The following is a 17,429-nucleotide window of genomic DNA, read 5'->3' on the forward strand; positions in this document are numbered from 1 at the left end:
TAGTGATTATTGGTTATATGTGCACAGGTACAGTATGTGTGTACGTATGTGTGCTTTATCTAACACTGGCTTATCTTCTTACCTCCTCTCAGAGCTAACGCCTATGCTGAAGCCTGTGGCTGCTCTGCCAGCAACTCCATCAAAGACCCTAGCAGCCAACCCAGAGGTCCCAGTCAAGAAGAAGAAAGGCTGGCCCAAGGGAAAGAGCCGTAAACCACTGCACTGGAAGAAACGGGGACCTGGTAAACCAACTAGCGGTGGGCCCAGCCAGCGAGCCGCTATAGATAGCCAGGCCCAAAGTGGGGATCCTCCACCCCCCAAAATCAAGATGAAGCCTGGCCGCAAGCCCCGCAGCTGGTACCTGCAGCGGGCCCAGGAGGAGGCAGAGAGACAGGAGCAGGAAAGACAAAGGCTATTGGAGCATCAGCTGGAAAAAGATCCTCAGCTGCTCCAGACAGACGATCGTAATAGCAAGCGAGTCTGCAGAACCGACAGAGACAGCAAACAGAAAGACTCTGACGAAGATGATGACTATTTCTCTAAGCCTGTTGAGCAAAAGGTGCCCAAGAGGCGAGGGAGACCGCCCAAGAACCGTGCCCTCTGCCAGCCACCACAGCCTGCCCCCAAACCAGCTCCCACTTCCGAGCCAGAGGAGGAAGAGGAAGAGGATGAGGAGGAGGAGACTGAAAGAGCTTGGGAGGAGGACAAACCCAGCCGTCCACCATCCCGTCCCCTGTTGTCCCCTTCTTCCTCCTCTTCCACCTCAGGGCCCCGGGCCCCACAGTCCCGGCCTCAGGACACAGATATGGGTGACAGGGAAGATGAAGATGACGATGAGGAGAGGGAGGAAGAGGAATGTGGCAGCATGGGCAGCGGTGGCGGTAGTATCAACAGGCGAACATCAGTCACACCAGGTTCAGGAAGCAGGCGCAGTGATGACCATGATGCAGATGATGAAGGTGATGGACACTTAGAGGACAAGAGCAACAGCAGCAACAACAGCAGTAAGAAGAGAAAAAGTCAGGACTCTGAAGATGAAGATGATGATGAAGACGAGGAGGAGGAGCCTGCCTCCCGTGCAAGCTCTCCTCCAGTCAAAGAAGAACCCCAAGGTGGAGAGGCTTTTTTAGACATGGAGAACAGCGTGGCCCGAGACTATGTCAGCAAGCAGGAGGAGGAAGAAGAGGAGGAGGAGGAGGCTGAGGAGGAGTTGCGGGAGGCCAAGTGTCGGCCTGCCTCAGCCGACCCACAGCAGGAGGAGAGGCGGCGCAGAGAGCAGGAGGAGTCTGCTGCAGCAGCTGCAGCAGTGGAAACAGTTACGGCCATGTCTGTTCCCTCTGAGCCCATGGAGCTCCAGCCTCTGCACTCGGACGACAAGGACGTGACGCTATTGATGGAACCCCAGCACACACATCCACACTCACACCCTCACCAGCACTCTGACTTCAAAGAGGAGCTGGGCCACCATCACCCACACAATCCCCATCACCACTCCAATGAGCTTGACCTGGAGACTATGCAGGCCGTCCAGTCACTGACGCAGGGGGAGGCCCAGGACGAAGAGACGGAACCCCAGCCACACCACGGGGCATACCAGGACTGTGAGGAGACCCTAGCTGCCTGCCGGACCCTTCAGAGTTACAGCCACACAGGGGAGGCAGAGGAGGAGGCCTTGGCCTTAGTGGAGGAGTGTGGGGCCTCCCAGCACAGCAGCCCTCTCCCAAATCCCCCAGTGCCGCCCCTACCCAGTCAATCTGTGCGCTCTGTGAATAGTCCGGGGCTGCCCTCAGGAATCATGGACACAACACCAGCAGGGCAGAGAGGAGGGACTCCTGGCCCCCCTGGAGCAGGGAGCAATGGTGGAGGTGCTGGATCGGGGTACACCCAGATCACACCAGAGCATCCCAGTTCCCTGTCTGCCCCATCCCAGCAGAACATGGAGACGTCGCCAATGATGGATGTACCCTCTGTGTCAGACCACTCGCAGCAGGTGGTGGACAGCGGCTTCAGTGACCTGGGCAGCATAGAGAGCACTACAGAGAACTATGACAACCCCAGCAGCTATGACTCCACCATGGGTGGAGGGGGCAATGGAACAGGGAATGGGGGGAACGGAGGGGGAATGTCAGCTGCTGTAGTTGCCTCCACAGCCTCCTCGTCATCAGCCTCCTCTTCTTCCAGCTCGGCCACCCCGTCCTCCTCCCAGTCGAACAGCTGCTCCTTTGTGCCAGCCCCCAGCCTCACATCTTCCACAGGAACTGCAGGATCCCAGCTGGCGATGGGCAGCTGTAGCCTCATTCAGCAGACAGGACCAGGACCCAACAGTGGGCCAGGTGCCAGTAATGTAGGCAGTGGTGTGCCCCAGCCCCCACCACCCCCACCACCGTCCAACACCCCCAGCTGTGGCATTAAGTCTCCTCAGAGCTGTGGTGTGATTGAAAGGCCTCCCAGCACCAACCAGCAGCAGCAACAGAAGCAGTCCCAAAAAAAGGTTCCGCAGCAGCCTCCCCAGCAGCAAGCTCCCAACCCTCAGCCTCCACCCTCAGCACCACCACCACCACAGCAACAACAGCAAGCCCTGTCTCAGTGTAGCATGGGCAATGGCTTTGCCTCAACACCCATGATCATGGAGATCCCAGAAAGTGGAGGTGGAGGTGGTGGCCGCACCCTCTATGAGCGCATGGGTCAGGATTTTGGCACAGGGGGCTACCCCCAGCCTTCAGCAACGTTCAGCCTGGCCAAACTACAGCAGCTCACAAACACCATCATGGACCCCCATGCCATGCCCTATTCTCACTCTGCCTCTGTCACCTCCTACGCCACCAGTGTTTCCCTCTCCAATCCCGGGCTTGCCCCTTCACCACACACTCCCCTCCCTCAGGGCCAGCCTACTATGACCACACCTCCTAACCTGAGCTCTGGCTCCATGAACCTAGGCTCCCTGCAGCTGCAGTGCAACATGCCCACCACCAACATTGGCCTGGGACCCCCATCACACACACAGAGGCTACAGGGCCAAATGGCTACAGTCAAAGGCAGTATTTCCATCCAGTCCAAAGCACCGCAGCAGCTGGCGCCAGCCCCACACCAGCAGCAGCTCTATGGACGCAGCTCAGGGGCTGTGGCCATGCAGGGCACGCCGCGCACCTTGGCCGTGCAGCGCGGCATGATGCCAAACCTCATGCCCACGCCGGCACCATACAATTCCATGAACATGACGCCCCTTAACGCCATGTCAGCCGGCTACCGAATGCCCCAACCCATGATGAACAGTGGTTATCACGGCAATCCCCCTTACATGAATCAGCCAGCTCAGTACCCCATGCAGATGCAGATGGGCATGATGGGAGGGCAGGGTTACCCACAGCAGCCTATGCAGCCCAATCACCACGGCAACATGATGTACACTGGCCCCTCTCATCACAGCTATGCTGGTGTCCCAAAACAGTCACCTTACATGAGCAGATGAGCAGCCAAGAACTGAAAAAGGAGACATGAGGCCAGAGCTGATACTCGCTTTACTCTAAATGTCCATTACTCCTGTTCACCCTCTCCAGTGCCTCGGCAGGCACCAGGGAGTGTAGGTGATGGAGACAAGGAGGGTCTTTGGAGTTCCTGTTTTTCTACGTTGTCATTTGGTCCCTTTTTATTTGGGCTCGTTTCCCCTCCCCTCCCAGCTGGCTGTGTATGGGAGCAAGGATTCAGGGTGGGGGTTGTACATGGACCGCGACCGTGCTGTGCTGCTTCAGGTCAGGCCTACACAGTCCTCTAATGTGGTTTCACACAGACCCAGGAGTCTCCTCCTCCTCATGATGTGCAGGAGGAGAGTAGGGGAGAACAAGAACAGGACGGAAGATACACAGAGAAAGACAATACAGGAATACCTTGCTTTGTCAGACTGCGAATGAAAAACTGAATATATTCAACCATGCACACAGTCTTTTAAGTGATATAGGAAGCCTTACCCTGAAAAAAGAGACAGTGAAAAATAGTAGGCGGACTATTGTTTTGTTTTGTTAAACATAATGTTGAATCTTATTTTTGTTGTTGTTGTTTTTTTTTGTTTTTTTTATTGTTTTTTGAAATACTTGTGTGCAGTCCGACCTCTTATATGCTTTGGTCTTTATATGTGTGGCATTCTGAGATGGTGATACACCCTCTTGCTCCCTGAGAAGAACCCAAACATCTCTGTGGCCACCTGGTCAGACAGCTTTTCACCTAGTTCCAGAAAAGCATAGGAGCGGGGCCTCCGGTGTTTGAGGTCTTGAGGTGTTTCCAGAGTCTCTGTCTTCCCAGATGGACACTGTTGTACCAAAAACACAGCAAAGACACAGAAGACACGAGCACATTACTGTCTATGTCCATAAATGAAACAAGTAGCATTATTTTCCAGTTTACCGCCTCTCTGAAATATTTAGATGTAAATATTCTGGTACTTCCCAATATTCAGTGCGTGCGTGCACACACGCACACACACACACACACATACACACAAACACACACATACACACACACACACACACTGGCTAGCTGTTGCCAATTGGTGGCTGGCTCAGGAAATATCCAGCTGTTCCACACTCCACTGACAGACGGTGTACAATGTCAGCCTTTTTTTAGCAGTGTAGGGAATGCAGAACAAACGGTGGGATTTCCATTTAACTGCTTTAAAGAAAGTCAGTTAACTATAGCTGACTTCCCCTCCTTAAGTGTTAGTGACTCAAAGAGGTCGAGGACTCTGCTTTTGAATTGTGTATTCTGTTAAAACTGTAAAACTTTTTTTTTTTTTTTTTTTTTTTTTTTTCTGCAAAATTCTGCACTCCCATTGTCTAGAAATATGGCAGTAGACGGTTAGCCTTTATAAAAGGTGTGCCTAAATGCCTGATCTAGTGCATGGTTTGGACCTCACATAGAGGCACACTCATATAAAAGCAGGGTCGGAGGTGAGTTAGTGTTAGAGGTCCTGTTGGCTATGGCGTTCAACTAGCAGGGGTGAAACGGTTGACCTTGTTGCTCCATGTACCAGTATTCAAAGTCAAAAGAGGAGTTTTCATTTTCTAACAGACCTGACATTGCATACTTTATTTGTGTGTATTGTTCTGTTCTGTACTTATTTTTTGTTTTTGTTTCTTTCTGAATTTTATCAGACTGGGCAGCTTTCTTTTATGACACAAGCTGACTCTTTTTGACTTTAGAAAACCTATTGTAGAGAAAATGTTTTTTCTATAATATAAAAGGAAATTCTGACATTGATATTGGTACTGTCATTTTTTTCACTTCTGTTTCAGGAAAAAAAAACAATACATATTTTTTAGCTCGCCTCTTGGGTAATAATTACTAAGAAATTCAAAATTTAAAAAAATTACCACTCACTTTTAGTGACTTTAAGATGCCTTTAACCTCTCCATTCCATCTCATCTCTAGAGTTTTTCTATCTTTGTGTAGTATATTAATGCTATTTTAAACAAAAGGACTACAAATATCTAAAGGTCACTTGGCATTCTTTTCTTTTTTTTACTTCTTGTGTGTGTATAGGATGACTTCCTTACATTTAAGAGGCATGTAAAAATGAGCTCAGTATATTTCTGTCTGTTTATATTGCTTCCCTTTTTGTATCCTTTGTAATTGTACATGTTGCGTTGTATGCTAAGAGATGGCGCAAAATAAAGAGAGGAGTGAAAGCTGGGCACACAGTGAAGGTTGATTTGCGCCCAGCAGCCTCAACTCTCTACTCTGTCCCTGTATGTATTTCCATTTATTCGTTTTTTTTTCTTTCTTAGCAAGTACTTTCAAAGAACTCTGTACATTTTAACATAAAATGAAAATAAATTATGTTGAGCCATTCATGTTTCCCTTGAGCTTTTTATCATTTCATCTGATTCAGGTCAATTAAATTGGAGTAGTCGTCATCGCAGTCCACTCCTTCGAGATTTGCTCCAAAATCTATTGCTTAATAATTCTCAGTACCGTGCACAATTTCCAAAATGGTCAGCCCTCTTCTATAAACTGAATATTTTTGAATTTGGAATTACTTTTAATTTTTAAATGCAAGGAAGGAGTTTTACACATTAGGTACATGGCAAATTGTGACAACTTTACATACACCAGACGAGACAGTGGTTGTAAATCTCTCAAAATCGCAAAATAACCAAAACTGTTCCAACTTTGACATGAAATAATGTTTTCATGCAGGATCCCATCTCTTGCACTAAGAAGCTGACTGAGAAAATGGGTTTTCAGGGTCTTTTAAATACTATTTTCCACATTCTTATCTAAGTTGACATTTAAGTAGATAGTCAAAATTCATATGAATAATGCTGTTGTCACATTTTGTTCAAAATCATCTTATTGTGCAGGGCTCCTTCAATACTAGTGACATGACTTCTACCTGAGCTTTGGTTGTGAAGGGCTTAGGGTGTCATTTATTTTGATATGTAGAAAATAGATCAGGAACAGACGAGATTTCATTTTAAGACATTAAATTTCATAAAGCTTCACACTACTGGGAGTTACGTGATTTTTATCCCATAGTTAGCCAAGACTGATAATAGACTTCAGTCATTAGTTCAGTCCAGTCACTTATGGAAACGCTTTGACCACTTGTGGCCACTAGATGTCCCTGTAGAACGCAAGCACGTCAAGTCAAAAAAAAACCCTGATGTGAAAAGGAGTGTTATCTCCTCACCCATCTCAATCTTCAACAAAAATTCCAAATACACAGACTTTGCCTCCTTGTATTTTGCTGGCTTATTAATGACAGGGTCTTGCTTTCAATGGAATATGTCTGAACACACGGGAGTCAAATTTTTCAGACCTACATGATGTAAAAGCTCAGTGTCTGATCAAGCCGTTGACGTCAGTACAGTTAGTGAATGCCTCTTAACTGAACCAATATACTGAACGTGTTGTTTTTTAGTCGCCATTTGTAGCACAGTCACTAGTCAGTGACATACAGTAACATGTTACCATTTGGGATAAGGATTACTTTTCATTTGCTTAGTCCTGCTGAATAAGGAAGATCCCTCAGTAGTTTGCTACACTAAATGCATGATGTCAGTGTAATCATTGTAACTTCTGCCTGATGGGCGGATTGGTTTGCTGGTCCTTGGAAAAGTGGTGTCCCGCAAAGCAGGATACACAGAAAGAGGCAGCAGCTCAGAATAGATGAATCAGCATCTTCATCGTGCTGGGTCCACACGTACAGTACCTCTGTTACTAAAACAAATAACCGATCACTGTTTACATCTGTACCACTGCTTTTATCTCTGTCTATCACAGAAGTGACAAAGAGAGAAGATTGGGAAGTTCCCCTTCAGTTCAAGCGCTAGCTGCTTGAGTGCATTTAAAAATCACACCTTTGTTTCACTTAAGCAATATACAGCTGAGATGTGTTGATGGTTGTGCGTGCATAGCGTTTTCAAAGTCGCCTCCAGTCACCGGATTCAGCTTTTTCTTTATGATCAAAACAGATGGATAAGTCTGTGAACTGGCAAGTCCGATCTCTGATACCTTACTTTGCTATTTCTTTCTGACGTCTGTGTTCTTCTCTCCTACTAATATTTACTGTAAGGTTTTAACTGACTGACTTTGAGGGTACGATTCGTCATGTATTCATTGTTTGCATGCGGGTTGAAACTTTGTCTTAAGGGTGTGGGCTGCGCTTGTAAAGAGGGCAGAACTGAATAGGAGGCAGATCATGAACCCTAAGACAAAGACATTTTTATTCATTGTGCACATGGTTCTCAGTCCAATAATAATAATAATTATCAAATAAGCTTCTACTGGTTAATAATCTTGTCCTGATTTGAATCATATCAGGTGAGACATGGCTGAAGGTTATGACACAACAGGTAGTAAAAGGGAATATGAGTGTTAATTGTCATTTATATAGATTTAGAAAGTTAATAGAACATTAGCCCTGTGTATCTCACCTTTATGCACTGTCTTTATTTGTTGTCTAAATGAAATGAACTGATCTTTACCCATCTGTTTCTAAAAGTGGTCAACTAGAAAAATGCTACATATATGTAATTTTTTTCATGCACTAAAACAGACTCAGACATCCTCTGGCTTTTCTCCAGCATCAGCAGCCTCTTAATGGATGTCAGACGGTATTCTGTTCAGTTTTCATATCTACCTTTACTATTTCACTTTGTTTTGTGGTAAAATATAAAAGTATTTTTTTTCTATTTGCATTGGAAAATAAGAAGTATAATGAACTGTCTGCTGCAGACTGACTGAAAAAGCATTTTAGCCTCTAAACACTGCCGTATTTCTTCAGCAAGCGCACTCCGTGCTCTGTTAACTTTAAATGGAGAGAAACGCCACAAGATGAAATCTGATACTGAAACAAAATGTCAGACCTGCTCTATCTAAAGCCAATCAGCGGGCAGTATTAAAGGTGTTTACTGTAGCTCTTCCTCCACGGTCCAATCACAGCTAAATCACAACTTACCAGCTTCCGTATCGTTGACCTATGACTCTATTAAGTAGGCGGGATATTATAGTCTCCTCGGCTTCTGATTGGTTCAGTGTAGCCCCTTAGGTTTCTCGCATCAGGATCTGGTCCACCAAACGGGAAGCAACGACGGCAGCTTGAGCTTTCATTGGGAAAGAAAGGTGAAAGGCCAGACGAAAACGTAAAAAAAAATCGTCAACGGTAGGTCAGTTGCAATTTAAGAATGGCTCGAGTGGCAAATGATAAATTTTCAGTCAGAACAGAAGGGTAATTTTATTGCATTTTATTCCTCTGTACCGGGTGACGGGGCTTTTCCTCAGTCATGAGACTGAGGCAGGAGGAGGGACTGATGTAGCATCTTGTATGGAGATGGAGGCCTTCAACCACTATGCGATAGGTAGCTAGTTACAGCTAGTGAAAATATACTAACATGGTATTAATTATGTGCTGCTGAACGTTGTTCAGGTCTTTGTAGTTCTGGATTATCTCCGGTCCGAACTCGATAGCTTTGCTGCATATTTAATGAATGTCCCGGTGTCATATTTCTTTAGCCACCATAAGTTCACTTATGAAGAGGTAATGCTCTTGTATCAAGTAAAACCCTGTTAATTTAACCGTTGTCCTCTTTGTTTGGAGAGAGCGGTACACCGAACTCCCTTTACACAATTAGAAATTTATTGTTGACACTTTTAAATTAACCCATTACACTTTAATGTTATGAGTTCATGAGGCATTCATTCATGCCTTGCTGTGAAAAAAAGTTTGTACACTCCATGAGTTTATCTAATAAATAATGGTAAAATGTAAATTATATATATTTTTTTTTTTTTTGTTTTGTTTTTTTTTGGCTGTGGGTTTTGCGGGTAGTGTGGAATAGGGGAAGTCCCTTATGGATCCAGAAATGTTAAAACATGCTTTGCTCTTCAACATATCAAAAGAGTGTAGACACATTGGATCGATATGATAAACGTTCACATATTGAGCACACAAACCTATTCTCTGCCACTGAATTGAGCACATTGTATGACCAGTGTTTGTGCATTATCCAGGGTGTAAAACTGGCTCTTATGAAATGTGTCATGTGAGAGGAGGAGGGGCTGTCTTTTCTGTAGTGGACATTGAATACTGTTTTTTTTTTTTTAGTCCTATCACTTGATAAGAGACAGACTCGGCTGTGTTAGAGCTGTGTCAGAATTCATTCAGACATTGTCGAAATGTTCAAATATTCCTATTTGAGTCTCCCTGTAATGACTAAATAACTCTAACTACATACAAATCATTGCATATATACAAAATACCTAAATTTACTGTTAAGTAAATGGTACTATAATCCTTTAAACATGACGTGTTAATGAAGAGCAATAGGCACTTTGACACATCACATCAGTAAAAGCACAGGAGTAAATAATATAATGAATGATGTCTGAGTGCCATGTAGCTGCTTCAGTTTCAGGGTACACTTGAATAAATCTTTATTATATTCTTAACTTGTAATCAAAACACTCAAAATTCTGTGTTATAATGACTTTATACTATTGCATCACTCCTCAGAGACATACAATAAGTATAAACCAGTGACCTCTACTTATGTGTCTGATTGAATTCTACAAACACATTCTTACAGTTCATTACAGTTTCTCAGCCGTTTCTTATTTGAAATGCTTTGGTTTTCTCTTTATATTGTTAGCCTTTCAGCCTCCAGCCAAAATGATCCACAGCCTGTTCCTAGTAAACGCCTCGGGGGACATTTTCTTAGAGAAGCACTGGAAGAGCGTGGTCAGCCGCTCAGTGTGTGACTACTTCTTTGAGGCGCAGGAACGTGCCACTGAGCCGGAAAACGTCCCACCAGTGATCCCCACACCTCACCACTACCTTATCAGTGTGCTCCGGCATCGTATCTACTTTGTGGCAGTCATCCAGAGCGAGGTGCCGCCGCTCTTCGTCATCGAGTTTCTGCACAGAGTTGTCGATACGTTCCAGGTGCTTACTCACTTGAATTTTTTCGGTCCACTTTTAGTTTAGTTTAATGACTTCTATCAGACTTTAAATACCAATACCCTGCCTGTCTTCTGTGATATCAGGACTATTTTGGAGTGTGTACAGAGGCTGCCATCAAGGACAATGTGGTAGTTGTCTATGAACTACTGGAGGAGATGCTGGACAACGGCTTTCCGCTGGCCACAGAGTCCAATATCCTCAAAGAGCTCATTAAGCCCCCCACCATCCTCCGCACAATGGTCAACACAATCACAGGTACAGTCCATTTACATGTTAACCAACTCCATACCACCTGTAAAATTTAGAAATCAATCAGACACTCACACTATCTAGAAGACAACTACGTGTTCATAACATGTCGAGTCAAAATGCAGATGTGAGATACAATGTGTTGGCATGGTTCTATGCAGGTTATTTGTTTTTAAACCCTCATGGGGTCCATTAACACTGCGGTCATCCATAGCTGAAAAGTTATGAGGTCAAGTTGTGCAGTTATTTTCTGTCATTATTGAGTTATGTTGTAAAGTGCCAAATTTAAAATCTCCCATCTGCCTTTCATAAGGAAATGTGTTTACGGTGATGTCACTCTTAGGGCAAAAAAACTTCTGCGTTCTTAATCTTAGTTTTACAAGCTCTGCTGTTAATGCACTCCAGCTGAACATCAAGGGAGTCAGAGAATAAATAAGTCCTATTAAAACCACACAGAATCAGCGTCAGTTATCATCCAGAGTTATAGCATAAAACATCGCAACATGAGTTTTTCTGTGTACTAGTGAATGTGCGTATCATTTCAAGTTATGTCAATGTGTGTTTTTCAGGCAGCACCAATGTGGGGGAACAGCTCCCTACTGGCCAGCTGTCAGTGGTGCCATGGCGACGCACCGGGGTCAAATACACCAACAACGAAGCTTATTTTGATGTGGTGGAGGAGATTGATGCTATCATTGATAAATCAGGTACAGCTCTGCACTAATTACATAGACATACATAGATTACACTGACATATATGAAACATCAGCATAAAATATCAGCTACTAGCATCTTAATCCAAAAATGACAATATCGGTATTCGGAATGACTTTTCGTCAAATCCTTGTTTATAAAGCGATGCTATACTATGTTGTTTTCTCCTCAGGCTCCACTATTACAGCAGAAATCCAGGGAGTTATTGATGCCTGTGTAAAACTGACAGGCATGCCTGACCTCACCCTGTCATTTATGGTGAGTTCCCAAACCTTTTTTTACACCTTTTTTAAGCCTCTTGTGGATTCTGAACAAGCTCGCTCTTAGTGGATCTACACTTTCAGACTAACATAGACCATTAGAAAGTATCATGTACATAATTGCATGAAAAAACAGAGGCAAAGACACAGAGCCCAGCTGTCACTGTGGTGCTCTGCCTCAGCTTAGTCTCTGCATCTGTGAATTATTAAAGCAAGTGTTTCAGTTATGGGAACTGAGAAATGCAAGACAGTGAATTCAACATCAGAAGTCTCATATGAATTAATAAATGGTTGAGAATGATCTAAAAGGGGAAATATTGAAATATGTGTATATATCCAGTTGTTTTAACCCTTTTTTGCTTCAGCCAAAATGCGTTAGAAAGGGTTTGTCTGAGCTCAAGAAGTGAAAACAAAATTCTTTAAACAGCTGGAAATACAGTTAAATATATTTTGTTTTCCCAAACCACCTTTGTCTCCTTCTCCCAGAATCCTCGGCTGCTGGATGATGTCAGTTTCCACCCATGTGTCCGGTTCAAGCGCTGGGAAGCCGAGCGGATCCTCTCCTTCATCCCCCCTGATGGAAACTTCCGGTTGCTGTCCTACCACGTCAGCTCTCAGAAGTCAGTGTTTTTTATCAGCCAGGCTCTGTTAATGTCACATTAAGGCAAATACACATAAAACTGAAACACCCTTCTAAGAATTTCAGCATATTATCCATGTGTTACTTATCCAATAGTTGCCAATATACTGTTTGTGTTTTGTCCCAAGGATTTTCTCTCAAACAGTGTACTAATACTGGAATACAACCATCACAAAACATTAGCAAAAAAATATTATTCCACTGGCCCATGTTACTCTGGCTCTTGTTTGCCTGCTTCTTCTTCAGCCTGGTGGCAATCCCTGTGTACGTCAAGCATAACATCACCTTCCGTGAGGGAAGCTCCCAGGGACGTTTTGACTTGACCCTGGGCCCCAAGCAGACCATGGGCAAGGCTGTGGAGTCGGTCCTAGTCAGCAGCCAGCTACCTCGGGGTGTCCTCAACGCCAGCCTCAACCCCTCCCAGGGAACATACACCTTTGACCCAGTCACAAAGGTACTTAGAAATCAGAATCAGAAAAACTTTGATGATCCCTGAAGGGAAATTGCTTTGTTACAATTGCAATAGGAAGTAATAAGTAAAAACTACTATAAATGATGATGATGATGATGATGATGATGATGATGATGATGATAATAATAATAATAATAATAATAATAATAATAATAATAATAATAATAATAATAATAAATAATAAATAATAAAAACACAGTAAGTGAATAGAAGAATGTACAAATGCAAATATGCAAAAAGTAATGTGTGAGGTAGAATCTCTGGGCCTCTTTAACATTAGCATACAGCAGGTCCAGGGTCCTGTCTCCTCTGATAGTGCAGTACACAGAAAAAGTAGGAAGAGTCTTGTCCAGCTGAAATCCCTAGAGATCATGAAGAAAGCCCTGGGGTGCAGAGTCTGGTGTCTTGCGGCAACAAAGCGGATGACGTCACACGCAAGATGGCGTGTGAGAACTCTATGGATACGTAGTATGGACATAGCCCGACGACTAAGCAACCCTCTGATTCCTCACCAGTACCGTTCTGTCTCTTAGCAGTGACAGAGATTTGGTCTGTTGGTCTGGTCATGTGTAGAGAGGATGCAACTTAAATAATTTAATAAGGAAAATGTAAAGAAGTCTGACAAAATAAGAAAGCTAAAAATTTGGAAAAATAAGAAAACAAACAGGAGCACCTGCAACAGGCTGCATGTACATCGGCGCATGCACAAAAAAAAGAAAGAAAGAGGAAGAAATGATGTCCAAGTGTGTTAATACACCTAACAGAAGGGGAGAGTCCACGAACATAGGAATGAAAACTTATGGCTAGAGGTCAGGTTTGTTAAATGGAAGCTGCAGGTCTCAAAAGGTCTTAAATTACACCTGCCTTCCCCAAAAACAAAGATGACACTGTTTGCTTTCATTCTGTCTGTCTTTCATTGTGTGAGATAGGACTGACATTTTTTTTGGGTAGTGATCTCATGCTTGCATCTTGATATCTTAGTTGTTGACATGGGATGTTGGTAAGATCAACCCACAGAAGCTTCCCAGTCTGAAAGGTACCATGAGCTTGCAGGCCGGGGCCTCCAAACCTGACGAGAACCCCACCATCAACATCCAGTTCAAAATCCAACAGATGGCCATCTCAGGTACACACACACACACACGCACACATACACCATCTGAACCACTTATCCTAATGCAGTCACGACTGTGCCTCTGTATGAGTTCTTAATTTCTTATAGGAATAGTTTTTCATTGTTGACATTCTCAGTCAAACAACATCTTGTTTACATTGCTGCTAAACTCTCACACATTTTATCAGTTAAACGTTACTAATATCATTATTTTCAATGTTATTATTCTCAGTAACATCGAGAATAATTTGTCTTCAAACCCCACACATAAGAGAGGTTTTCATCACAGCCTGCTCAGCTGATAACCTCCTGACGGTCCCCTTCTGTGGGCATAGTAACACAGTGGCCACTAGATGGTGCCAAATACAATAAATACACCTCCTTCTCTGACACGATATCAGAGAGTACTCTATAAGCAGATTTTAAGTTATTCTCTAGTGTAATTGTTTCTTACAGCAGCGTTAAAATTTTATACCTATAATTTCTCATTTTAGATGTTTGTTAACTTAATGTATTTACATTTATTATTATATGATTTACTTAAGTGATAATCTTGAGCTGTATAGTGATTTGGCTTAGTGAGAAGACACGTTACCTAGCATGCAATTATTCTATACAGGATTTAAGGTAATTCTTTGGCTAAAATCCTAATTTCACTACATGAAAAGTAATATGACTAGCATGCATTTAATGCATTAAATATGTAGTTTGCTGGGGGAAAAAAAACAAAAAACTACATTTTCGGCAAGCACAGGTGAGATTAGCCCCAGTTTTTGCCGCTCATGTGTTACCATGACATTCAAGTCACAGTCCTAAGCATCTGATTTTCCTAAAAATATGTATCTAATGACCTTTTGAAAAACCCAGAAGGTCTTCCAACAACACTTGTCATTGTTCTGAAGGAATGTCTAGTATCCTCAAAGGCCCTTCATTGCTCTTCATCTGGATGGAATATTATGCCTGTTGCACTAGAAATTACATTTTTAACCACTTTATCAAGTTGCAAATGTATCTGCTAATCCAGGTAGCATGAAATGATATCTATGTCCTTGTAAAAGCTGACACATTGTTTCACTTTGTACAAACTGAGCAAAAACATATGTTATCTCTTGCTAACATCTTGGGGAAAAAAAGGCAGAACTTGTGAAATTACTTAAAAATAATTTTCATTATGCAACAGATTGAACCTTTTTTTTCATCCAGATAACTAAAACAGTCTTTAAGGATTGTGGAAATATCTCTAGAAGAGTGGTAGGAGTTAAACAACCATCTGGGTTTTTCAACTTTCACAAATCTCTCTGGAAGGTTCTGAGCAACCCACCATCCTCAAACATTCACGCCAGACTGTCATGATGGTGTTTTTTTTTTTTTTGTTGTTTTTTTTTAGTGTAATGATTAATTCATGGCAATTGTGTCCTTCAACAGGGCTGAAGGTGAATCGACTGGACATGTATGGTGAGAAGTATAAACCTTTCAAAGGCATCAAGTATATGACAAAGGCTGGCAAGTTCCAGGTCCGGACATAAAGACTACGGCTCTGTGACTACCGGACCAAACCAAAAGGAGACTGAGGGGCTATGTGATGGGGGAAGGGGAGTTGGTACATTCCCTGTGTATATGCATTTTAGGATTTACCTACACAAACTTGAGGCTCCTTGTCACAGTTGAAAATGGACCATTTCTCATAGAAGCCTCTGTTGAATGAAAAGCATCAAATGTTCAGTAAAGAGGTTAGAGTTTGACTGAATCTGCAGAGTTTGAACCAAGTGTAACGAGACATTTCCATTTCTATCCCAGTTGAATCCAGGCCCAACCCAGCTACTCAGTGTATACTACTCCTGATCTATACTTCTCACAGCATTTTTCACTGATCATTTTAACTCCTGAGCCCATATCAAACCCCAGCAGTTACATGACACAGTTTGTGCTAGTTTGTGTCACTTCAGGCTCCGTCAAGTTCAGGCATAAATTTCAAGCTCTAAGAAACAAACAAACAAACAAACAGGCCACAATCTGACGCTGTACTGTTTCAGCTGTAGATATCAGGCTTGAAAGTGATCCGTCCTCTACTTTTCCCACACAGTATTTCATTGTTTACATCGTGTTTGTCTGGATAAATGTGTGCAAGTGACTATTATTTACATTCCAAACAAGAGATATTGGATATTGGAGCAACAGTAAATGAAAAATGAGCTCTCTAATAATAAATTGTGATAGCATGAGCTGTATAGTATGACAGTTTTTATCCTATGTTAAAGGACTTCTGCAAGATAGGATCAAAGCATGTTATTGTCTTACAGCATACACATTACTACACCAAACTAATAGTCAAGAAACTAGTGGCTGTTGATTAGGTGGATGTGCTGTAACCGCTTATACCCGAAGTTTTTTCATGCAAATCATTAGTGGTAGGGTAAGCTTCTACTGTTCTAAAGAAACCTAAATCCAAGTTTAAATGTGCCCTTTTTTCGACTATCAGTGTTCCACAGGCTCCCCATTGTGAACTGCTAGTGAAAATGCATAATGTATTTCTTATACTCCTGTCTGATTCCTTTTCCAGCATTCATCTGTTTTCTGTTTGCTTTTCTGTTTGTTCTGTTCTTGCGCTCCTCTTGTCCATCCTTTGATGATTTTGTCTGCAGCACTGGAGTCAGCACACTGATGTATGACAATGTGATACTGGAGCCGTCCTTAATCATGAACTTTCACATCTGCTGGTACTAGCACTTCCTTTCAATGCAAGTGAGATGGCTGTAGAGTGACTGAAGCTGTTTACGCTGTTTATTATTACGACGGTCTCTGGGAGAATTTCAGGTTCATGTTCACCTGTTTTATTCAACTTAAATGATTATTTATTAAACAAAACAATGGATTTGCTAAAGTAATATCTTGTGTACAGTGTTTCCCATTCCTGCATTCTATCATTAAATCTTTAAAAGCTTTAACTCTACAGAAGCTTGTTATTTAACCATATTATGGCCAAACAGCATGGGCAGTGTTCTCAGCAGTTTTAGTTTCCAACATATAGAAACATGAAAAAGATTTGTGACCCTGTCAATTTGGTGCATAACGCTCTGATCCAAATGATCCAAAACCATTTCGTAGTGCATCCCAACCCTTACAGTCAGACAAACTGTTTAAATATTGATAGCTATTTGTATCCATGATGTAAACATAAAATTATGAATGTCACCATGGCAACTGGGCTGATTTGGATAAACCAGCCCGAGAGTCATTGTGATACATAAATGCCTCTGGGTCCGCTGAAATCAGCCCACCATCAAATCCTGCCTCTCCATGTCATTGGCATAGAGGTTCATGGTTGCTACAAAGAGAATGTGGTGTTAACAACTCAAATCAAAAAGAATATATTGAACTGTGTACTGTAGTGCAATGGCCAGGAAACTCAGAAGAATTGTTGAAGGTTTGTATTTTGTGTTTATGGAATTTTGTTTGTGCGTTTGTTAAACAACCTCCAATGGAGTGTTGCACTGGTGTAAAAATAAAGATTTGATGTGTTACAACTG

General features: G+C 42.9%; 2 protein-coding genes across 8 annotated transcripts in view; both read left to right on the forward strand.

Annotated features, from left to right (window-relative positions):
• kat6a (K(lysine) acetyltransferase 6A) overlaps nucleotides 1–5,839 on the forward strand; it is a 31,872-nt gene extending 26,033 nt beyond the window's left edge. For all 4 annotated transcript variants that reach the window (XM_040154507.1, XM_040154511.1, XM_040154509.1 and 1 more), the window contains exon 17: nucleotides 93–5,839. In XM_040154507.1, coding sequence (XP_040010441.1) covers nucleotides 93–3,469 — 3,377 coding nt within the window. In that variant the 3' untranslated portion in view covers nucleotides 3,470–5,839. The remainder of the gene's footprint in view (nucleotides 1–92) is intronic.
• A 2,704-nt stretch (nucleotides 5,840–8,543) lies between these two features.
• ap3m2 (adaptor related protein complex 3 subunit mu 2) lies at nucleotides 8,544–16,944 on the forward strand. 4 transcript variants are annotated; one of them, XM_040156081.1, is made up of 9 exons: nucleotides 8,544–8,660; nucleotides 10,143–10,435; nucleotides 10,537–10,708; nucleotides 11,272–11,409; nucleotides 11,589–11,674; nucleotides 12,163–12,296; nucleotides 12,563–12,770; nucleotides 13,770–13,914; nucleotides 15,328–16,944. In XM_040156081.1, exons 2-9 carry the CDS (start codon nucleotides 10,163–10,165, stop codon nucleotides 15,426–15,428), a joined length of 1,257 nt encoding a protein of 418 aa, XP_040012015.1. In that variant the 5' UTR covers nucleotides 8,544–8,660; nucleotides 10,143–10,162; the 3' UTR covers nucleotides 15,429–16,944. The 4 variants fall into 4 exon arrangements, with proteins under 4 accessions (XP_040012015.1, XP_040012013.1, XP_040012014.1 ...); XM_040156079.1 differs by having other exon boundaries at nucleotides 8,544–8,656; XM_040156080.1 differs by having other exon boundaries at nucleotides 8,544–8,616.
• Nucleotides 16,945–17,429: the final 485 nt, after the last annotated feature.

The sequence above is a fragment of the Xiphias gladius genome, chromosome 19 (genome assembly GCF_016859285.1).
Source record: "Xiphias gladius isolate SHS-SW01 ecotype Sanya breed wild chromosome 19, ASM1685928v1, whole genome shotgun sequence".
NCBI classification, from domain to species: Eukaryota; Metazoa; Chordata; class Actinopteri; order Istiophoriformes; family Xiphiidae; genus Xiphias; species Xiphias gladius.